Raw genomic sequence first — 25,217 nt, 5'->3', positions numbered from 1 at the left:
AGTATGAATATTAAATCTTTAGTTTTAATTTTGTGGTATTTCTGGAAAAAAATTATACAGTAGTAGTATTTTTGGAAAATAAATCTAAGAATAATATTTTTTGAAAAAAAACATTTTAGTAATATTTATGAGGATTGTCACTAGTTTGGTTAGCGAACTCACAAATGTGGTTTACCTTTTGAGTTGGAAGGTTTAAAGTGGTTTGTGATTTCACTTCTTCTCCATATGCATAGTTCATTGATAATAAGAAAAAGCTTATGAAAATGATCTACAAATACCCAAAGAGAAAAAAAAAACCGGTTAACAAATGATATATAGAAGAAGTTTCTATTAAATAAATCTTTTTCAACAAAAAAATGTTTTATACAATTCTATGATAAATAAGTGAATTGTTGAGAAAACAGGATGAGTTGTGTAGCAAACAAGGTACAGACTAAATGAGGTGCGACGCCCTGACTCAATGACCAAAACACCTTTGTTTTTAAACCCGTAAACTAATTAAGGAAGCAATCACAATAAACAAATGTTTTTTTGCGTAGAGTGTGAAATATCCGTGAATTCGGATCGCGGCACGCAGAAACATCTTATATAAGTTGACAACAATATTGAATATGATTGAAAAACTTAAGAAAATTTTATTAATTTCTTATTTTGATTATCTTATTTTTTATATATTACGTTTTATACTTTAATCACTTTTCTGTATAAACTTATTTTTACTAAATGATTATAATAAATAATAATTGTAATATTTTCCTTATTAATTGCACATATTTTCCTATTGAAATTTGTAATTTAGTAGATAAATTTCCTAAAAGAATTAGTGATATAATATTTTACTTTTTGTTTTATATACTTTTCAAAAATATTAATTGTAATCCTTTTATTTTTTAGGATTTTTTTAATTTTTCTATAATTATTAAATAAAGTTTTTTCACACATGTCAAAATATTATTGATATACTTAACACATGTTGCGATTATATGAATTACTAACTTTGAAAACTAAGCTTTATATAATAAGATTACTTTATTATTATTTTATATTTTCGAAAATAGTAATTATAATCTTTTTAGTTTTAGGATTTGTAATTTATTGTATAATTTCTTTTTTATTAATATATGTTCATATACCTTTTTGAAAAAAAGGGTAATCTTTTTACTTTTAGGATTTGTAGTTTATTATATAACCTTTTTATTACATTTGTCAAAATAACAAGATAAAGAGATGGCTCAATGGCTTTGTTTTTACGCAATTAGCTCTTATATAAAGAAAGACTCTACAAATACCTTCTTCCTTAAGCAGCTGTCTAGGGTTTGCACTTTCTCTCTTTTTGTAACCTAGAGACGTTCTTCTCATCTTCTTCATGGACAATAAATCCGCCACCAATGCTGAAGCAGCTCCTTGTGTGATTAAGGACACGACGTCGACGCTTAAAGATAATTTGGAGAACCAGAAGAAAGACTTGACGACTGAGAAGAAAATATCTGTTTCGATGGAGATACTGGAAGGATTTGGTGTTCGTCTTCAAAAGATGGAAGAAAATTTGGATCTGTTGATCTCATTGATGAGGTCAAATAATGAAGTTAAAACTGGATCTGTAAAGGCTGAGGCAGAGAGCGTGCCTATGGATGAATCATCTTCTGATGAGGAATATAATGGTTTTGGTCGTTTTGTAGGTGGTTTTGGTCGTGGTCGTGGTCGTGGTCCTTTCATCGGTGGTCGTGGTCCTTATTTCGGTGGTCGTGGACCTCCTAATCTTTTTGTCGGTGGCCGTTTTGGTGGTGGTCGTTGTGGCGGTCAAGGCTATTGTGCCGCCTGTTGAGGTTTTTGTGGCGGAGGAAGAGACCTCGTTTTGCTACTCAGCTTCTTCAGCATTTTCTTTGTTTATTTTATTTTGGAACTAGAGGAAGCTCTTGGGCGTTTTTAACTTGTGATATATAACAAACCTTTATCAATAAATCAGTTTTTTCTTATTATGTTCAGTAGTTACGGTTTTGTATCAATGGTTAAAGTAGCCTCAATTGTAAAGCGATTAGCAAAGCATCACCGAACTATCTAATCCTTTAATTTGACGAGTCCATCAAAGAAGGCAATTTCATTCCAGGAGCTTTGCTCACCACCACTGATCATTAGCTTTGATATATAACGTCAAACGATATGTTCTTAGAGTTCAAAGTTCCAAGTTACAACAAGCAAACAGACCCAATATATGAAAAGTATTTTATCAGATCAATGCAGCTTCAATGGTTCTTCGACCCTGTTGATAGTACTTGTAGTGGAGCTCCGCATACTTGGTAACTGTTTTATACAATCTTGGTCTTGCCTCAGACACAAGCCCATCCGCTGGCTGAACTTCTTTGTCTGGACCTGGTACACAAAACATTGCCAAAGATATCCTTTACTTTTCTCTGTTTGTCACCACTCTATGAACCGGACTCTTGTATATCCCATTGCTCATTATCTGACCACACACACATAAGATTAGATCATTATGTCAAACCTACACCAATCAATCTTACAAAAACATATCTATATGATTAAGTTACCTCCATCTGGTCTCCTAAATTGATCAGAATTGTATCAGGGACTATTGGAGCTTTATACCACTTCCCATCTTTGAGAAACTGAAGCCCTTCGACATCTTTGTCAGGTAAGAGAAGAGTGATAGCCGAGCCATCAGCGTGCGGTTTAATCCCAATAACCTTGTCTGGTCTCGGACATGGAGGAAAGAAATTGAATCTTGCATTCATGACAGCATTTTCTCCATACATCTCTAGAAAGCAGTTCTCTTCTAATCCCAACGATCTAGCCATAGCCTTAAAGAATTTCTCAATCACTACTCGTTGCTTCATTGTATATTCATGTAAAGTTTCACTGAAGAAAGAAACTATGGTCAGAATCAACAGTGTCAAAGAACCAAGATGGTGTTGAAATTGTTAAGTACGGATTTTTTACCTAAACCCGGTTGGGACTTGAGGCCAGAACTTAAGTTGACGCTTATCTTCAGGGTAAGTAGTGAGAAACAAACGGTCGATCCAATCAAGAACTTGGTCATCCGACAGAATCATATCGTTTCCATATCCTTGGATACTACCTGTCTCTCTCGCGCACTTTTGTTTCTCTTCGGTCGGAAGCGCAAAGAACTGCTTGGTTAGCTTGTAAATCTTGTCAAGAAACGCTTCAGTGATTCCATGATTCATCACCTGCTTTGCTTACTTCAATCAAGAACTTGTACAGAAATTGATTCATGACTCTGATCTTCACTAAATTAAGAGAGTCAAACGTGAACAACGCCCCATATAGAGAGTGCCGAGTGAAGTTTCTTCAATTCTTGTTGACCCTCTTCAGAAGAACAGAGGAGAAGATTTAGATCGATGGCCGGTATATCCATCTCCGGCACGGGACTATTAAGCGTTTGACTTTCTCCGTCGCCGGTGGGTGCATGGAGATATCTCTCCGGTAGTCCTTCGCCGGCTGCAATCACCTCTTGGACAGTCTTGAACTTTGGTTTCTCCATGGTTGCTACTGATTTTAGACGATCTTGAGTTTGATGAGCAATTTGGGACAAAAGACAAGAAGACGATCTTGACTTTGTTGTCAGTTTGGCCCCAAAGATAACACTATTTTATTTACTTTCTGTCGGCAATTGAATATTATTGTTTACAGGGTAAAATATTTATACAGAGGATAATATAACAGAGCTAGTAAAAAACAATTGTAGTATCGATGAATTGTAGTTACGAGAGATACATACAGATCATATAACTTGACAAACAAGAAAACCTACCCACAAAAAAATAGTACAGTATTCACCATCTATTCTCTAACTTCACGGTGTAGAAGCTAAGACTCTGACTCTTCAAACAAAACCTCCATGCAAATCGATTCTGAAGTTTCAGTCTCTAACTTTCTAGCTCTCTCTCTCTCTCTCTCTCTCTCTCTCTCTCTTCCCATATGATCAGCAACATGTAGAATGTGAATGTGAATGTGTATGTGTTCTTGAAAACTATATACCTTCTTTCATAATTCTGTACAACTATATTGGTTTTGTCTTGAAATGTACCAGAGTTCGAAGAGCTAATCAAGATTGCTCAGAGACAACTGAAGTGTTCTTATTGATTAGCTCAGGAACTTGATCGAGCAATCGATTCATGTCATCAGGGAATTCGTTCTTCGCTCTGTTGGTTCTTCCTCCGACCACCAATGTTGTTCCGTTTTGTAGTGCCCATATCTTCATATAACGTTTCAAACAAACATAAGAGAAAAAGGGAAACCAGAGTTAGATGATGAAGAGGTTGCTGGAGGTGGAAGACCAAAATCTAGTAAACCCAAATGCCAAAACACATCGGTATAAAGACTTTGATTGATAACGATTTTAAGTGTTACTTTTACCTGTGAATGAGATAAGTAACTAATGCAGGTTGTGAGCATTAAAGCACCAAAACCAGCATAGACCACTGGTACTCCTGGGTCAGTCTGAGAAACAAGACCAAGAACAAAGATGTTGTATTATATTGAAAGAAACTAAGTCTCATCTTTTGTATGTGCCAGTGCCATTTCAAGAAGTGTTTCTTACCTTTAACTCAAGACCAGTGCTTCCAATTGCATCTTCAATGACGATCTTCATACCATTAACCTCAATGGGAAGCTTCGAGTTTGGTCTCCTTATTCCAGCGAATTTTCCTTCCAGATCATATACAACAATAGATTGTAGATCCCGAGCTAGCATAGATCTGAAAAAAACTCAACAGGAGCAAAGTTTAAGGCCTATACAAGACACATCAAAATATAACTATGTCAAGAATCCAAGAAAAAGTTACATCTCTCATACTCTTGTAAGTTCATCAAAGGTAAAGAGGTTCTTACATTCCTTTGACATTGGGAGCATTAGTATCACCAACTGGTAAGAAGGTCCCATATAACTTCTTGTCTCCATTGATCTTAATAGGTGCCATAGCCAAGTTGAATGGTCCTTCACCATCCTTTGTCACCTGCAAGGCTGAGAAACTCCAATCTGTCTGGTATATGGTGACCCCACCATATCTCAAGGGATCATTAACGCTAATTGTTTTTCTCAGAACCTCTTTCCCATTAAGGTCACGGAGTGAAAGATCAGAGTGATACTGTGAGATCTACATAACATGGGAAAAGAAAATATCAAACAAAGAGTTCTATTTAATTGTCAATGGTCACAAGACATTTCAATCATGAAGAGAGAGAGTGCAGAGTAAGCAAAACAAAACACTCACCTCTCCACTATCATAATAATCCATGGTGAATCGATTAACATGAACTTCAGTATTAAAAGCATCTGCTGGAACTGAGAAAAACCCAATTGGTGCTAAGACATCTCCCATGACAAAATTTAACCCTTGAGGAACTGTGACCGAGCCTCTAAAGCTCCCAGTCGCACTGAGGGTTCCACCCACCATAATCAGAAGCATTGATATATGTACTCCAATAGGCGCAAATCGACCAGCCAAACCTTTAAAAGCATACAATGAAGGACCCTTCATAAACACCTGCAGAACACACAAACTGCAAAATCACTACAACTTAAACCAAGACAATCTAAAGAACAACCTCACAGACTCCTATCGAAGAAGTTGAAAAGGATAGAAATAATCCTAACCTCAAATCCATCACCCATCAAAATCATTCCCAAGTCTTGAATGGATGCTCTTGGCAAAGTATCTGCAAACTCCTGCTTTTTAATTGCCTCATCTGACTTCATAAAACTCCATCTGCAATTTGCTAAACTCATGAGCTCTTCTTCTTTAGAAAACAAGGAGGTAAAACACGGTAACAAAGTAAAGAAAAGAACACAAACCTCCTTGCAACCTTAACCAAAGGTATCTGAGTAGTATAAGTACAAGCCATAAGTGAAGCAGCTAAAAGAAGCAACATCCCAAGAAAGATAGGAGCAGAGTACATATGATCAAATCCAAGTGTAAAAATCCATCTCCAAGTGAAGAACCCAAACACAGGATTATCCTCTGGATACTTTTGGAAATAGAAATCAGGGGTTTCACCTTGTTCAATCACAGTCCCTTAAAAAAGATGAAAAATTTTGATCAGTTTCTCAAATACCTAATGCAACAAACTCAACATCCAAAAGAAGGAACTAGGACTTACCAAGAGCCATAAGAGCAGCGATGGTGGCCATTTCTGTAATCGCAAGAGGCAAATTAGACAAAACTGACAAAACCTTTCTCGGTAACTTCTTCAAAAACCCTAACCCTCTTCCGTCTCCTCCACCACCACCACCATTACCACCTCCCTTAACAACCCGATCGCCGGAAACTTCCACGTCCGTCTCTTCCGTGACCGGCGGCGCCGAATCGGAAAGCGAAATGGTCTTCGTGAGATTTCCGCTACTTCTCTGATTCCCATTCTCAGGCTTCTGAAGCTTACAATTTGTGGTCAGAGACACATTCCGAGTTCTGTAGAAACAAGAAGAAGAACGAGGAAGAGGGTGGAGCTTGGAGAAATGGAGAATCCTAGGGTTTAGTGTTACAATCATATTCGAAACTTTGAGCTCTCTCTATCTTCTTCTCATTCCTCAAAGCTTCTTCTGCTGTGTGGTGGGGATAAAAACTGGAGCTTTGGTGGCAACTCTGTTATCTTTCTGACGAAGAAGAAGATAAAACTCCGAACCGGTTTCACATTTAACCGGTTTAAATCACCAACTTTCCGGTTTATTATTTTGGTCTACTATAAATATACATACATAAGCACACTGACACAACAACACAAAACATGTGTACTCCACACACACATCATTACTCAATAATTGACATGTTTACAAGCTTTTTTATTTTTTTTGGTTAATACATGTGTTAAAAACGTATAAACCCCCCGGAGATGGAATATTCCGACGACATTAACGGTGACGTTGGTGTTTCCTCCGTCCACGCTTGTTTCAACACTTTGAACTCTTTGTCAGGTATCAAATTATAACAGTGCTACTTTTTTTTTATAGAACTATATATAATATCCACTCTTAGGCTTAATACATGTGTTAGGTGTTGGAATCTTGGCTGTTCCTTATGCACTTGCCTCCGGTGGATGGAGTAGCTTTCTATTTTTCTTTCTGATTGGAGCTACGACTTGGTACACTGGTTTACTCCTCCAACGTTGCCTTAAACTCGAGCCAACGACTCGTAGTTACCCTGATATAGCGTACAAAGCGTTTGGGAGGAAAGGTCGGTTATTAGTCTCTATCTTCATATACATCGAACTGTACCTAGTCGCCACGGCAATCTTGATCTTAGAAGCTGACAATATGTCTCACATGTTTCCACATGCGGCAATCCGATTTCGTGGATGTTTCATACTCGACAAAAAGTACTTGTTTATCGTTGTTGCTTCTTTAATCGTTGTTCCAACAGTTTGGTTGGAAACACATGTTTTTCTCTCGTATATATCAGCCGGTGGGATCCTTGTTTCTTGTATACTAGTAATGTCTATTTTTTGGATCGGCGATATTGAAGGTGTCGGATTTAAGAACAAAGGTGTTTTGGTCAACTGGCCAGGGATTCCCACTTCAGTTAGTTTGTATCTTGTTTGCTACACAGCACATCCGGTCTTCCCAACCATCTACAATTCTATGAAGAACAAAAACCATTTCCCTAAGGTACTCATATTTGTCATGGAAAACATTTTTAGTTACGTACCAAGATTGTTTTTATTTAATTTGTTTTATTTTTGTGTATTTAAAGATTCTTTTCATAAGCTTTGCGTTATCATCAATGATATACGGTGTGATGGGAATATTTGGATATTTAATGTATGGAGAAGAGGTGCAATCACAAATCACTTTAAACCTTCCAACACATAAGGTCAGCGCGGTGATAGCAATCTCTACCACAATCGTGAGCCCCCTAACCAAATATGCATTAATCATTTCTCCCATCATGGAAGCAATCAATACCCGGTTGATGAAAGCAAACTATAAAAGGAGAAGCGTTCGTATGTTGACCGGAACCGGGCTGGTTTTAGGAACAATATTGGTTGCACTTGTTGTGCCATTGTTTGGGTATGTAATGTCACTTATAGGCGCACTTTTGACTAGTTTTACTTCGATAGTATTTCCATGTGCAATTTATCTAAAGATCAGTAAGGGCTATAGGAGATGTATGGAGTTTGAGAGTGTGGTTTTGGTGGTGATTATTGCGATGGGTTTAGTTCTTATGGTCACGGGGACTTACTCGGCGATTGTTGGGATCATTGTTCACTTGTGAGTTGATAAAAATTGCAAATGTTCAATTTTTTGTTCCCTCAAGTTTCTAGACTCCAATACTCCATGATTTTGCCTATGAAACTTTTCAAAAAATTGGACTGGTGAAATTGTAATAATATATGTAACTGTAATAAAAACAAAGTTAATGATATTAACGAGTTAATTTTTTTTTTATCTAGTGTACGAAAATCTTTACTTTTTTTACGTAATCTTTCTATATTTTTATGTAATATTTCATAATAATAATAATAATAATAATATTTATTTTGCTTAAAATATATATACTCTGTTGTAACAGTAATAGAGTAATAGCCATTCGAAAAACGTGTCATTGTTGGATAAAATTTCTTTTATCCAACAACGTAATAGTAAATAGTCTAATAAACTTTGGCCATGAATGGTGACAGAAAAAAAGCGGAATTAGAGAGAGAAAACACAAAAACGATTTTTTGTTACCAATCAAAGAACTTTTCAACAATGTGTGGTTTTAGAAAAAAAAATATGCAGTTTTATCCACCAGTTTATAACGTGGACCGCTTTTGTAATCAATAATGATAATGGGTTTTACCCAGCGGTTTTCTATTGACAAAAGCAAAAAGTACTATTGTTATTATTTTTAATATATATCTGTTATCTTTCTCCCACTTATATATATATATATATATATATATATATATATACTTCTATCTAATATCTCTTTTATTATCATTCCTCCTATATCATTGTTGTATAATATTAAAATAATATTATATTTTAATTGTTACTATTATTAGTTAAATATTAAAAAACATGTGAAAATATTTTATAACTTTTTTATGATAGATATTAAGGGTCCGAATGGTAACTGTGGATTCAGTAGTGCGGGACAAAAATTTTGCTAGTGCGGTACGGTTCAACTGCGGTACGTGCGGGACAAATGTATTTGCGGGACAAGTGCGGTTATTCCAAAATAAGCGGTACAAAATAATGTTCGATTGGTGAAAAAAACAATAAGCGGTGCATAATACATATTATAGTTACACATTATAAAAAAATATATTATATTAATATACTTTTATAGTTACACATTATAAACATATTATAGTTTTTATTGTTAGCAAAATAGTATTTTCATTTTTATTTATAATTTATGAACTTTAAAAACCAAAGTTATAATCATGTAAAATTTTGTTTATCAAATAATGAAGAAATACATCTTTTAAAAATAATTTCATTATAGAAGAAACTATAGTTTACTTGTAAATTGTTAAATCTAGTTAACATAAATATGATACATTTTAGATGACATAATTTAAAATTATTTTTTGATTAAACCTGACTTAAGTTTTTTGGATCTGTTTTTCCATATTATAAGTGATTATTTTGTAGTTTGTGAAGAACAATGAAGTAATTTTTTTTATAAAAATAAATAAAAAGTAATTCATTTATCAGAACTTTTAAAATCGAAAATACTTATAGCATAGAGATTTTGTTTTTGATCAAATATAGCATAGAGTTATTGTTGAAATTTAATTAATTATTACTCTCTTTATAAAATAAATAATTAAAAAAGAATAAAATAACAGTGCGTAATCTACAAAAACGCTACCTAATTGATTCTAGACAAACAAAAAGCGGTCTAAGAGTATATTACCTTCCCTTAAAAAACGCAAAGTGGTTTTCTCATTTTTTTTTTGAAAAACGTCTATTGCCCACTAAATGTATGAATGGTAACATGAATCAGATTTTTTTTTAAAAATGTTCAAATACCCACTTATACATGTTACCATTCACTGCCTAAGTTTTATACAATTATGTTTATTTATGTTAAATAAATTTTCTACAAAAAAATATATATTTACAAAATCTTTGAAAATATATGACAATTATACTTTATACTAAATATATACAAAAATAAAAATATTGAATTATTAATACAAAACAAATTAAAATATATAATTATACTAGTTATTAATAAAATAAAATAAAATAATATGAAATATGCACCGCAAATAGTTTTTCACCAATCAAACATTATTTTGTACCGCTTATTTTGCATAAACCGCACTTGTCCCGCAAATACTTTTATCCCGCACGTACCGCAGTTGAACCGTACCCTACTATCAAATTATTAGTTCCGTACTACCAAATCCGCCTTTACCATTCGAACCCTTTATATCACGAATCAACGTGTCAATATATTAAATAAAATTATTCATTTTATCAAGAGCTTCATTATTAAGGACAACGTAACAGCCTCATCACATGAAATATTACAATTTACAGCAAATAGAAAATCAACAAACTTGTTTCTATACAATGAGTGAATTCATTGGCAGAGGCTGGCCAATCCGATTAATGTTTTAGCATCTTCAAGCAGTTCAGAGCCATAAATGTCATTTCATTATGATTTCTAAAACGATTATATGAGATCCCACCATTGTTTATTTTTTTGTAAGTTAGGCGACTGCAGGTATTTGTACATATACTGTATTTTGGTTTAATTGGGTAACTAAATTGTTATTAAAGCTTACACACACACACACAAAATATATTAATCATAATTAGAAAGCTCATAACAACTTTATTTTTTAATAATATTCGAGAAAGTCCTTATAATACGGCTCTTCAAGCTAAAGCGCGATACAAAGGAATGTGTAGAAGCAAATAATACTGATTGTTTTGTTCCCCTAGTGTTGTTCATAATAATGGTGCTGATGTATATTGGACAATCAACCCATTCTTTTGTTAAATGAAATTATATATGGCGATACAAAGTGTTGGGATTCAGCTAGACTTTGATCAGTTTGTTCCACTTTTGAGGCTGAAGGAGAGAAGCTCTGCTTTTTTCACTACAACAAACATGGTTCAGAAGCTTTACTGCGATTATTTAGTTGGAAGGAGATGGTGAAGTTTTGATGATTATCATTATAACTGGCGTTTGCACAGACATTATTATCTCTGTGAAATTACCCTCGTAGCTAAAAAGAGAAAGATATCACAGATTTAGCATTTTGTCTAAAACCTCAAGTCTTAGGCACCCCACTTCACTAATGTTTTGCATAGACGACATTAAAAACATGCATGACCATGCCAATTGCCTTATAAGTATATGGAAACTATCATACGTATACAGAAAATAGCCAAAAAGAAAATCTAACGTTATTTGCAACATTAATTAGCGTTAATTTTTTGTAGGGTTAGCCGGATAGGTCCCTATTGGTTTATGGACGTATGCTCGGCGCCCACGAGAAGGTTCATCGTGTTTATAAATATGCATATTCAACGACACTTGAATCACACTAGACACTACATTCTAATTAATCGTTTTGATATTCGGTGGTGACATACAATTAAGATTACTGCACTGTTGTGCAATCAGGATCACTGCACTGTTGCCAAATCGCATTGCCATTTAATAATTGAACTTACGTCTAAAAGTTTAAATCCTTCTAATCCTCCATTTTTTTGTTATTTTCCTACTAGTTCCACTAAACCAATATTTTTTGGAGAAAAAAAAAATATAAAACTCCACTATCTGTTGCTTTGGCCATCTCATGTTTTGAACTAACAATTAAGTTGACTTGATACTAGATGGATCAGATTTTATGTATTAAACTTATTTTAATTTTTGTGTAATCCAATGTTATGACTATCAGTATATTTATATTTTAAGTTGTAACTTTTATAGTTCCGGATAGATACCCACATATTAACATGACAAAACACGCATACCTGAAAGTCAAAAAAGGAAGAATTATAGAATAGACAAAGTAAGTAGAGAAAAGGAAAAGTAGAAAGTTATAAATGGTGGAACAGATGGATTAGAGAGAAAGGATAACGAAAAGGATCCACTCTAACAAATTCTCTTTTTCGTCGCATTTTGGATTTTTGCTCTGATGAGAATATTTTTGAGAAAAATACAATTAAAAGTAATAAATGTTAAGGAAAATAATTGCTTTCTACTTTGTGCAAAAAGAAAGAAACTTGTTTTTGTTTCATAGAAATCTTTACGTCTCTAACAAATTCATCCAAAAAAAAGGTACACACGTTGTGTTCTAGACTTCTAGTAAAACAAAAAATTTCCTAGCAAAAGTAGTAATTAGGCAAGGGCATTATCTTTATATCCTAAGTTTATAACGATAGAAACAGTACTTCTCATCACACGCACGTATCTTAGTCCAGTTAAAAAAAAAACTATAGAGTTAACGGGAAGATTTTGAGACGAGAAAAGCCATTCTAACATTATGCATGCTATCCCTAAAGGAAAGTTCATCAAAATATTAGGTTCACCGTTCCCATATTGGCCAATAAATATTATTAAGTTTAGAAATTTAAAAGACCTCTATAACATTAAGACTAAGTCCATTCTGAAATTGCTTGAGGTTCACATAGTCCTATCTTTTTTTGCCCGCACATAGACCATATCAGAAAAATGGTCGAAAAATTGTACATGTTATCACTAATTTGATTTCCAAACTTGGGAATCTGTTGGACTTTATTTTGATAGGACTAGGCTATTAGACAAACCATCAAACTACTTTTGTCAGCAATAATTACAGAAATTTAAAAGAAAATTTTCATATTGTTACATAAAACAATAACTAAGGCCAATGACAGCTTTAACAAAAAGAAACAACAATATCATCCTTCGTAGCATCGACTGATGAACCATCAACATCTTCGCCCCATTGTACACAAACTTTGCATCATCTGTACGTTCAAACCAAATCCAAAAACGTAAACCAGCTCAGACTCATAAAACCGAAAACTTCAAATCATAATTCAGACTCTCATTCATATTATTGACACATAATTAGTCCATTACCGGAAACAAGATCCAAGTTGAACTCAGGAGGCACATTGTCGTCTGACTCAACTGCTGCTTTAGCAGAGGCAATGCCAACCGCTAAACTCTGGATTATATCTAACCCATCGCTTAGTGATACGACTGTGCCACCTACTAGACAATCACTGATGTGATTCTCCCAAGGAATCGACGCTCTAAGGTAGGTAGACTGATAATCCTAGAACTTCGATGGCTCGTGAAACTGGCTGAAAAGGCGTGAGATAAACTCGAAAATCCTTATGCCCAAACTCTCTTAAAACAAACCAAACAAAGCAAGGCGGTGGAACTTTAGATAGACGCTTCGCGGAGACAGATGACAAGGCGTGAAACGAATCCGAAAATCCTTGTGCCCTAGACTCTCTTGTAAAGACTTTTCAATCCTCAGCTAATGAATGACAACGTCAAGTGCGACGAAATCACTTGATATATCGAAAACTCTTTGATGTAACCCACCAAGGAGATCTTTTTGATGTAACCCACCAAGGAGAATAAACAAGTTTCAAAGGAACAAAGGAGTTTACCACTCTCAAATAAAAGATAAAAATGATTGATTATTCTCAAATGAGATTACATGTGTTTATATAAGGATAAGAAACTTGGTAACAAAGCCAAGTATTGATGATTCTTGAAACTAAAAAAAAAATAAAGATAGTAAGTTGAATGGAAACCCAATGTTTCTCTTCCCAAGATAGTTGAATGAAGACCCAACTCTTAGTGCATGTTTCCCTTCCCCAAGTATCCTTCCCAAGCTGAGTTAAACTCTATTTTCGTCACTCCTCTTTGACTACAAAATAAAATGATTATTTTGGGCTTTCTTGGACTTGTATTAAGCTCAAAGTGGACTGGACTTGATAGATATCATCCCCAATAGAATTTCCCATGCTCTCTTTGGCCATAAGCTCTTGAATTGACCTATTAAGTGTTTCCTTGATCTTCTCTCTCTTTGACTCTTTGGTTCAACTTGCTGATGAGAAACAACATGGGATGTATGATTTGTTCATCTTGGTCTTAGTAGAAACAACTCCTGGCTGCCAAACATAATTCTAGAAGCTCCTAAACCAATTGGACCTAAAACTCTTCAGGTGAAGAACTAGATTGACCTCTTTTGGTAAATGGAGTGTATCCTTGTATTCCCTAGGCCAAATCTTCTGTTTCTGAGCTTCTTGGAAACATAAGAGATCCATTAACATCCTCCAAGTAGTTTTGTGTCGCAATTGTTTCTGAGTTGGTATGTGTAATACGATCTTTGACTCAGACGTGAAGTTTGGACGGAGATAGATCCACTGACTTGAAATATCCATATCTTTCACATATGAACTGGTCTTAATGTGATTTCAATTCTCTATGGTTCCGGAATGGATCAAGATTCCAGAACAGTTTGGTTCATAGCTTGAATCCTTCTGAATTAATTGTAATCCGCCGTTGAATGCTCGTAGGTCCAAATCGCATAGCCATGAGTTTACTTAATTTGTAAAATAAATAACTCCTTCATCCGAACTCTGATTGGACTGATTCCACTTCGAGATATGCTCTAAATGAGGTAAGAATGTATCCCAAATAGTCGTTTGGCTGGAAGAATTGATCTACGACTACGTTCGTGTTGAACAATACTCAAGGGTCTTCTTGGATTGTCTCATGATCATATCAATCACCTGCACCAGTCAGCTTCTTGACTTTGGCTGGTATGGTTGGGAAATGCATTGCGTAAAGACTCAAGCGGTGATACGATTCAAGTTCAGTAAACAGGTATGGTGAACATACAGAATGCACCCTTTTGAAAATCTCTCCACTTTTGGGGAATTTTCGGTTTATGTTCAGAGCCTTTTTCGGGTTCCCCTAGGAGTATAGGAGAGCTCCATTGGATCCAAGGGTTACAATAACTACTTTAATACCATTTTCAAGAAGAATCCTAATGGCTGGCTTTATCGCGGGGTACATATCTTCGATGGACAACTTGTTTTCTTCTGATTTAAAGGGGTGGAACATATTCTTGGCGCAGAGAGCGTTGGCCATTGCTATGAGTTCGTCTTGGTTTGGGGACACTATCGTTGTCTGAAAGAAACAATTACAAATCTTTTTGTTTGCAAATAAACATAGAGAACCAAAAGACTCTAGTATTCATGAGTATGGGAGACATGGCACTCACATACTTGGCAACTGAGGCGATTCTTTGAGACTTTGTGACTGACACGGGCTCAAACCATACAGGAACATTGAACTCTGCAGCCACTTCAAGAAGGAAAACGTTAAGAAGACAGATAAAACGATGGTTAGACCAATCAAATTGAGAAAGCTATAATCATTACATTTACAAGATGCTTCCAAAGCAAGAGTACTAAGATTTGCATCTAGCATTAGAACAGGCGCTGAGCTTATGTTTTCTACAAACCGCTGGATCCACGCAGGTGTCAGAAACTTTTCCTGCCCCAGTAAAAACAATGTAAATGTAACTTACTTATCCAATGAAGTACAACAACAACATCCTTCATTCCCAATTTTGTAATCTTTCCCAATTTTGTAATCTGATAAATAATAGTTTTACTACTTGTCCAACATTATCATAAATTAATCAAAAATTCAAAGACGTTATTATGAGAAAATTGTTTGTTTATGTAAAGGTGAGTATCTTCAATCCTTTTTCTTTTAGGATTAATAACTGACAGTATAATTTATTTAATTATGGTATTATAGTAATTTATTGTATAATTTTCTTAATTTTTTTCTTATAGAATTAGTATTATTATTATATACATATATGAATTATCTTTTTATATTTATTAAATTGTTTAAATTTTCAATTTTTTAGAATTTACAAATATGTTAAAACAAAGTTTTTGTATAACACATGACAAAATCTTTAATTGTTAAATTGACATGTGTCTTGATCACATGGTTTATATAATAACATAATATTGAATACGCTATCAAATCATTCACTGATTGAAAAACTTAAGAAAATTACATTAATTTTTTATTTTGATTTTTTATATATTTCTTACATTATGTTAATCACTATTATTAATACATTAAACCTTTTCATACTTTAATCACTTTTCTGTATAAATTTCTGTTTACTATATGATTATAATGAATAATAATTGCAATTAAATTGCAAATATTTTCCTTATTAATTGCAAATATTTTCCTTCTTAATTGCACATATTTTCCTATTGAAATTAGTAATTTAATAGATAAACTTCCTATTAAAATTAGTGATATAATAAATTACTTTTGTTTTATATACTTTCAAAAAATATTAATTGTAATCCTTTTATTTTTAGGATTTTTAATTTGTCTATAATTATTAAATAAATTTTCTTTTCACATATATCAAAATGTAATTGATATACTTCATACATGTCGCGATTATATGAATTACTAACTTTGAAAACTAAGGTTTATATAATACTAGATGAGGATCCGCCCGATGTGCGGGTTTAAAGTTTTATAAATTAAATTAAATTTAACAAAAATATATTAAAATTTGTTGTAAGTTATTTATAAATTTTATAATACACTGATTTATATCCACTTACAAATCTTTTATGTATGTTACTATTAAAAGTGTATTTTTTACACCTAAATATACTCTGTTACAAATATATTCTTTATCACCACCTAGAAAATGTCTATATAAACATATTAAGCCGACTATTTTACTTTCACTTCTGCATAGTTTTTTAATTACTAAAATTGTTGGCTCAAAAAAAATTTTGAATAAAAAATATATTACATAATATACTAATCAATGATGTATCATCACAATAATATATGATCGCCATAGAAAAAACCTCGGCTCCGTCCTCATCCCTTATAGAGAGAACCTTGCGTCCAACCTCTTCCACCATGGAGAGAACCTCGGCTCCGTCTTCCTCCCTTGGGGAGATAACCTTGCGTCCAACCTACTCCACATTCCTCCCTTATGTAGATAACTTTGTGTCCAACCTTCTCCACCATAGATAGAACCTCAGCTTTGCCCTCTTCCTGTGTGGAGATAAAATGTTCAAGTCTTTTTGCTGTCTCAAAATGACTTGCCACGACAACCAATGAAAGTAAAAACCTTTCTCTAACGTCACAAATTTTTTTGATAGTAACTAATGTTAAATTTCCCAATGTATTCGTGGAAATATCTTTGACACACCATGATGCAGCATATGTCTCTGTAACGCCTCAACCACCACCTTGCTTAGTGAGCCCATGTCCATTCTCAGTCCATGGGCCCATCTTCCTAACTGGGCCCTACATCTATTTCTAGCTCGTAGACCCATCCATATTCGATGGCCGGTTTGTTACGTCTGGGAGGTTTTAAAAACTTGTTTACCTACCTTACAAATTAACAAATGATATTTTCCTGTGTTTTCTCTTCACTCGCACAGTTCCGACAATCACTTCCAGGAAGGTCACCCATCATGAAGTTCTCTCAAGACCCTTGACCGAAAAAATAAGTGCATTTTGGTGACGTATATGGCCAAATCAATTCTTTTAAACCTTTTCGCAAACCAGGGTGTCAGAGTCTTTGAGCTACTATGGATCTATCAACAACTATTTATGTTTTTCCAATCTATCTATCTATGTTTGTTGTACGCTTGTGTTTGATTTGCCTATTTTGTTCATTTATTAGGTTGATGAGCCTATACTCGTTATTTCTCTTTGAGATTGAATGAATAATGTTAACAATTATGTTTGCAAAAAAAGAAGGGTTTATGACCAACCAATCAAGTTGATAAATTAGAAGAAAATTAATTTGGCATAATTAAAGAAACAATAGAAAATTATAAGCATGATAATATATGAATCCCAAATAAAAAATAAAAGTATAAATTAAATAAAACAATCTAAAAATACTACAATAAATTTTAAAATACAGCATTAGGAAAAAGATGAGGACCCGCCCGATGTACGGGATAAAGTTTTATAAATTAAATTAAATTTAACAAAAATATATTAAAATTTGTATAAATTTTATTTTTGTTATAATACTGATTTATTTTTATTTACAAATATTTTATGTATGATACTATTAAAAGTGTATTTTTTAACACCTAAATATACTCTATGTTACAAATATATTTTTTATCGCCACCTAGAAAATGTATATATGAACACGTTAAGCATATGGTATAATTGTTGGCTCAAAAAAATATTTTGAATAAAAAAATATATTATATAATATAGTAATCATGATGTATCACCACAATAATGTATGACCACTATGGAGAAAACCTCGGATCCACCCTCATCCTTTATGGAGAGAACCTTGCGTCCAACCTCCTTCACCATGGAGAGAACCTTGGCTCCGCCTTCCTCCCTTGGGGAGATAATCTTGCGTCCAACCTCCTCAACCTTCCTCCCTTAGGGAAATAACCTTCTGTCTAACCTTCTCCACCATAGAGAGAACCTCGGCTCTGCCACCTCCTGTGTGGAGAGAACATGTTCACGTCTTTTTGCTATCTCAAAATGGCTTGCTCCGACAACCAATGAAAGTAAAAACCTTTTTCTAACGTCACAAAATCTTTTAATAGTAACTAATGTTCAATTTCTCAATGTATTCGTGATAGTAACTATGTAGAAGTTAAAATAAATTAGTTGGTTTTATGTATTTATATATTACATAATATACTAATCAACGATATATTATCACAATAATGTATGACCACCATGGAGAAAACATCAGCTCCGCCCTCATTCCTTCTGGAGATAAACTTGCGTCTAACCTCCTCCACCATGGAGAGAACCTTGGCTCCACCTTCCTCTCTTGGGAGATAACCTTGCGCCCAACCTTCTCCACCTTCCTCCCTTGGGGAGATAACCTTGTTTCCAACCTTCTCCACCATAGAGAGAACCTCGGCTCTACCCTCCTCCTGTGTGGAGAGAAAATGTTCACGTCTTTTTGCTATCTCAAAATGGTTTGCTCCGACAACCAATGAAAGTAAAAACTTTTTTCTAATGTCACAAAATATTTTGATAGTAACTAATGTTAAATTTCTCAATGTATTCATGGAAGTATCTTTGACACACCATGATGTAGCCTCTGTGTATGTAACGCATCAACCACCACCTTGTTTAGTGAGCCCATGTCTACTCTCTGTCCATATACCTACTTTCCTAAGTGGGCCTTACATCTATTCTCGGCCCGTGGATCCAACCATATTCGATGGCCGGTTTGTTACGTCTGGGATGACTTGTACTCAATATCTCCCTTTGGGATTAAATGAATAATGGTAACAATTATGTTTGCAAAAAAAAAAGGTTTATGACCAACCAATCAAAGTGGAGAAATTAGAAAAAAATAAATTTGGATATTAAAGGAACAATAGAAAATTATAAGCACAGTAATATATGAATTCCAAATAATTCAAAGATCAAAATATAAATTAAATAAAATAATCTAAAAATACTACAATAAATTTTAAAATACAGTATTTGGAAAACAAGATGCATATATTAATCTTTTTTTTGTCAACATATTAATTTTACCTATTCTCAACTGAAAAAAGGAGAAAGTATGAGAAAATTTTGGTTTAAAAAAAAAAAATTTACCTTTCCATTAAAAGAATTTCCCAATTAAAAAAAGTTGAAACCAGTGTTTTTGAATAAATTATTTAAATATGAGATGATCTATGTTTATATAGAAGTGAGTATTTACAAAATTTAGAATTAAGAAAATTAACTGTATATTTTCCTTAATCCATTTTTCTATATTTTTTTGTAGAATTAATAACTTAAAACTAATAATATTATAATTTCGAATTATATGAAATATATATATAATCTCCTTATAATTATTTTAATAAACTTTGTATTTTTTTTATAAATTCTGTAATTTTTGATAGTTATCTTTTTACATTATTAATATTTTTCTAAAACAAAATATTTTATTTTTGTTGTAATCAAATTCCTCCTATTATTTATTAACTTTTACACATATCAAAATCTTGTTAATAGCTAACTTTCAAAACCCAACTTTATATAATAAGATTATGATATTTTGTAATTTTTTAAAAAAGTAACTAGATATATCAATAGATTTTCAAAAAATCTAAAAATGATTAAAAACTAATAAATCAAAATGATTAAAAACTAAGAAATCAATATGTAGCGCTACACCTACTAATAATAATACCAAAGAGTCATTAACGACTAGTCATTTACTCGTGACTAGTAAGTAATAGAGACAAATCTATATAAACCAAATCTACCAAGTCTATATATTTGACCAAAAAAAAAAAAAGAGACAAATCTATATAAACCAAATTGTCACACACGTTAAATTCCACAAGTGATTACAATGGGGGACAAAAAGAAAGTTGCACCACAACTTACAATTGGAGACCAAAAGAAGCCCAACGTCTTCGGTGCGCCGAAGCCGACCACCCTAACGGTCGTCTGTGAAAAGAATGAATTACGTTGGTATCGTCGAGGTAATAAATTATTATTTTTCCCCTTTATGATATAATGAATATGATGAAATACGACTAAAATATATTCTCTCAACATAGTCGCACTTTGGGGTCAAACATTCATGGAGAAGAATGAATGAAGTAGTCGAAGATGAGAATATATTTTATGAGAAAAGAGAAAATAAAAGATAGTCGAAGATGATCTATTTATTACTAATATTACGTGTCTGTAATTACAATGGGGAAATTAACAATAAGTTGATTTGATACTAGATGGATCAGATTTTGTGTATTAAACTTATTTTAATTTTTGTGTAATACAATGTTAGACTATCAGTATATTTATATTTTAACTTTTAACTTTTACAGTTCCGGATAGAGATACCACATATAACATGACAATCACCTATACCTGAAAGTCAAAAAAAGAGGAATTATATAATAGAAAAAAAGTAAGAGGAGAAAAGGAAAAGTATACACAAAAGTAGAAAGTTATAAATTGTGGAACAGATGGATTACAGAGAAAAGATAACGAAAAGAATACACTCTAACAAATTCTCTTTTTCGTCGCATTTTGCATTTTTGCTCTGATGAGAATATTTTTGAGAAAGTTACATTTAAATGTGATAAATGTGATAAATGTTAGGGAAAATAATAGCTTTCTACTTTGTGCAAAAAGAAAGAAACTTGTTTTTGTTTCCTAGAAATCTTTACGTCTCTAACAAATGTCACTTGTGTTCTAGACTTCTAGTAAAACAAAAATTTCCAAGCAAAACTTGTAACTACGCAAGGGCATTATATTTATATCCTAAGTTAATTTCTAACGCTAGAAACACTTCGGTAATTGTCACTTTTTTTTTGACATGTTCATTGTAATTAATATATATATATACAAACACTTCTAAGAAAACGAAAAAAAGAAGAGATGAATACTCTATATGGTATATAAACTATAGAGTAATTATTTTGATCAAGTTTGGTACTTGGTAGTGCTGTTATTTTGAACCAAATAAAATATTGTGGCATACATAGATAAGATATTCATGTAAATCCCTCTCCAAGGGAGGCAAGGAAGTCCTGATTAAATAAGTGGCGCAAGCAATTCCGACATATGTAATGTTGTGTTTTCTCTTACCAAAAGCTATTTGCTCAAAACTAACAAGTACAATTGCCAATTGTTGGTGGAGTAATAGAGCTGATAGTAAAGGATTACATTGGATCTCATGGAAGCAAATGTGCACTCGAATGTCAGAAGGTGGGCTATGCTTCAGAACACTTGAAGAATTTAATCTTGCCCTTTTGGCAAAGCAGCTATGGAGGTTGTTAAGATTTCCAGATTCCCTCCTTAGCCGAGTTCTCAAAGGACGATATGTTAAATACTGTAGCCCATTAGAGGTACAAGTATAATATCGGCCTTCATATGGCTGGAGAAGTATGCTAGCGGCAAAACATGTTCTCTCGTACGGTATTCGTAAGACTATAAGCTCGGGGTTTAACACGTGTATCTGCACTGAACCTTGGATCCCAGATACGCCAGCACGGCCGCCTCAAGGATTAACCAATGATAGAAATCCCTTGATTTGTGTTAACACCTTGATCGACTTCAATACAAAAAATGGAAAATGGAACGTCTTCGGGAATTCTTTCCACCGAAAGAAATTACCTTTATTTTGGGGATCAAACCAAGCTTAAATGCTGCGAGAGATGGGTATTCCTGGACGCTGACTAAATCTGGAAACTACACCGTTAAGTCTGGTTATGAAGCCGCGAGAGCTATCTCTTGCCCTGTCTGCGACCTCCCTTCTCAGGGGCCTAGTGTTACAACATTTAAGGCGCAAGCATGGAAGTTAAAAACATCACGAAAGCTGAAGCATTTCGTGTGGCAATGTGTGACTCGGTGTGTGGCAACATGTCAACGTCTGCATTATCGCCATATTGGTAGAAATAAAGATTGTCCTAGATGTGGAGCGGAAGAGGAAACTATTAATCATATGCTATTTGAATGTCCACCAGCTCGTCAAGTGTGGGCCTTATCGACAATCCCTTCTCACCCTATGGTGTTTCCCTCATCTTCCCTATATAGCAACCTCGACTATCTATATGGGCATGGCAGAGACTTTGGCGCACTCGATCAGAACTTGAGAACGTTCCCTTGGGTGATGTGGTACATTTGGAAGGCAAGAAATAAGAAAGTCTTTGAAAATATCTCTGAATCTCCACAAGAAACTTTGGAAAAAGCTACCCAAGAAGAAGAAGTATGGAGAAGAGCAAACAATAGAGACACACCACCAGTGGTGGTAGGCGCAGACATACCTTCGATCCCAATCCCACAAGATTCCATTGTCTGCTTTATCGATGGATCTTGCCATACAGAGGTAGATAGGAGTGGACATGGTTGGATTGCGTCTATTGGTGATAGAATCTTACATTTGGGGCTAAAAGGATCACGACGAAGCCTCTCACCTTTACATGCAGAGTTGGATACACTTGTTTGGGCTATGAGGTGCTTATTGGCCTTGGACTTGGATAAAGCTCTTTTTGCTACGAATTGCTCGGATCTCTTGTTGATGACATCAAATTTCGAAGACTGGCCAACCTTTTCCTCAGAACTGAAGGATTTTATTTATTTCGGGGATAGATTCTCTAGTTTTAGTATTAGATTTATTTCCCTAGAGGAAAATATCCGTGCCGATAAACTTGCGAAATGTGCAAGAGCACGAGGTTTCTGTTTTTCCCATGTAAGCTCATCGGTATCTAACTAGCTCTCTCTCGAAGAGAATCACCTTCCGATAACTTAATATATGGGGTTTGTTCGAAAAAAAAAGATAAGATATTCATGCGGAATCAGTAAATCCACACACACACGTATATAGAGTTTACGGGAACTACGACTTAGAGCATCATTACTCCAACATCCCTCTCAAGTTTCTCAAGGATTAATTAATTATATAATTAATACTAAAATAATTAAAGCAATCCACTTAGAACACAAAATCATCCTTCTACTAGAGTACCCCAAACAAGGTTGCTCATCATTTAAATAATATATTTTTTTAATTTTTGTTAATTAAATATCAAATTTTACTAATCTATCATGAATAAAAAATTATTTCTATTATTTATATTTCATTAAATAGAAAACAATAAAATTTTACAGAATTCGGAATATTAAACATATTTTACAAAATTCGGAATATTAAACATAAGATACAAAATTCGGAATATTAAACATATTTTACAAAATTCGGAATAAGATTTATTGTTGGGTTGCACCAAATTTTTGCCAAATATGCTCAATCAAGTCTTTTTTCAATTCGATTGCCCATCATGTTATTTAGATTTGTTGCCATATCTGTAGACAACGATAAATCGACATGAGAAGTTCTGTTTCCTTCTCCGTGATGGAACTCTGATGGATAGTAGAAATTGTAGTCATTCCGTTCGTCTTCGACTATCATGTTATGCAATATGATACATGCTCTCATTATTTTCCATATTTTTCTCTTATCCCAAAAAGTGCGGGATTCTTCACGATTGCAAATCGAGCTTGCAAGACTCCAAATGCACGCTCTACATCTTTCCGGCATGCTTCTCGATATTGAGCAAAGAGTTTTGCTTTTCGGCCACGTGGAAGTGTAATGGATTGGATGAAGTTGCCCATTTGGGATAGATGCCGTCAATGAGGTAGTATGCCATTTTGTATTGCCGTCCATTGACAGCATATGTAACTCTCGAAGCTCGTCCCTCTAGGATATCATCAAACACCGGTGACCGGTCCAAAACATTGATATCATTTTACGTACCTGGTGGTCCGAAAAATGCGTGTCAAATTCATAAATCTTGGGATGCCACAGCCTCTAGTTCGATTGTCGGTTTTCCAGATCCACGTGAATATTGTCCTTTCCATGCTGTTGGACAATTCTTCCACTCCCAATGCATACAATCTATGCTCCCTACCATTCCGGAGAAACCGCGATGTTCTCCAATATTCAGTAATCGTTGGAGATCTTCCGTTGTAGGTCTTCTGAGTTACTCGTCTCCAACAAGATTTATAAATCCTTCTACAAATTTTTCAAGGCATTTGTGGGCGGTTGTTTCAGCCAGTCGTAAATATTCATCCACCGCATTTGCCGAACATCCGTATGCCATCATCCGGATAGCCGCCGTGCATTTTTGAAGTGTAGAAAGACCGAGCCTTCCAGTAGCATCTCGTCTTTATCTGAAGTATGGGACTCCATTCTCAATAGTATTAACAATACAAATGATCAATGGTTTGTTCATTCTAAAGCGACGGTGGAACATAGCGTGGGTGTATGTCGGATTCTCACTAAAGTAATCATTCCACAACCAACTATGGCCTTCTTCGCGGTCTCTATTGATGTGCACTCTATGGAATATTGGAGCTGCTGGTACTTCCGGGTGAGTGTAGTGGTATTGAATCTCCTCCACTATACTATCAACCTCCTCCTCTACCATTTCATCAACTTCTTGATCAGAACTCCAATTAGACATTTTTGACACTTTGAGATTGTTGTATGGCTTATGGGAAGTTTGGTTTATAAAGTAATGGAATTGTTTTTGAAGTAAGGCTAGAATTAAATTTGTTTTGGTTTTGGTTTTGGAATCGGAAGTGTTTTGGTGCTGTTTTTTTTTTCTTTTGAATATTAAAGAAGAAGCAATGAAGAGAAGAGAAATGAAAGAAGAAACAATCGGAGAATGGAGAACAATGAAGTAGAAGTACTCT

The 25,217-nt window shown here is 34.1% G+C and overlaps 2 protein-coding genes and 3 pseudogenes across 2 annotated transcripts; 2 read left to right on the top strand and 3 right to left on the bottom strand.

Annotated features, from left to right (window-relative positions):
* On the top strand, window positions 1,278–1,976 carry LOC104742465 (annotated as a pseudogene).
* LOC104742463 lies at window positions 2,112–3,615 on the bottom strand (annotated as a pseudogene).
* Window positions 3,706–6,526, bottom strand: LOC104742464 (cytochrome c biogenesis protein CCS1, chloroplastic-like). Its single transcript, XM_010463471.2, has 8 exons — window positions 6,139–6,526; window positions 5,834–6,053; window positions 5,636–5,747; window positions 5,253–5,525; window positions 4,870–5,135; window positions 4,580–4,736; window positions 4,396–4,479; window positions 3,706–4,234 (listed from the first exon to the last, which is right to left on the bottom strand). The coding sequence occupies exons 1-8, from the start codon at window positions 6,524–6,526 to the stop codon at window positions 4,085–4,087; spliced, it is 1,650 nt and encodes a 549-aa protein (XP_010461773.1). The 3' UTR covers window positions 3,706–4,084.
* On the top strand, window positions 6,771–8,324 carry LOC104742461 (vacuolar amino acid transporter 1-like). The gene is made up of 3 exons (XM_010463470.2): window positions 6,771–6,949; window positions 7,029–7,639; window positions 7,725–8,324. The coding sequence occupies exons 1-3, from the start codon at window positions 6,868–6,870 to the stop codon at window positions 8,244–8,246; spliced, it is 1,215 nt and encodes a 404-aa protein (XP_010461772.1). The 5' UTR covers window positions 6,771–6,867; the 3' UTR covers window positions 8,247–8,324.
* Window positions 12,813–24,985, bottom strand: LOC104743983 (annotated as a pseudogene).

Source organism: Camelina sativa, chromosome 14 (assembly GCF_000633955.1).
Source record: "Camelina sativa cultivar DH55 chromosome 14, Cs, whole genome shotgun sequence".
Classification (NCBI taxonomy): Eukaryota; Viridiplantae; Streptophyta; class Magnoliopsida; order Brassicales; family Brassicaceae; genus Camelina; species Camelina sativa.
Note: the sequence above shows the minus strand (reverse complement) of the source record. Positions and strands in the feature narration are given on the sequence as shown.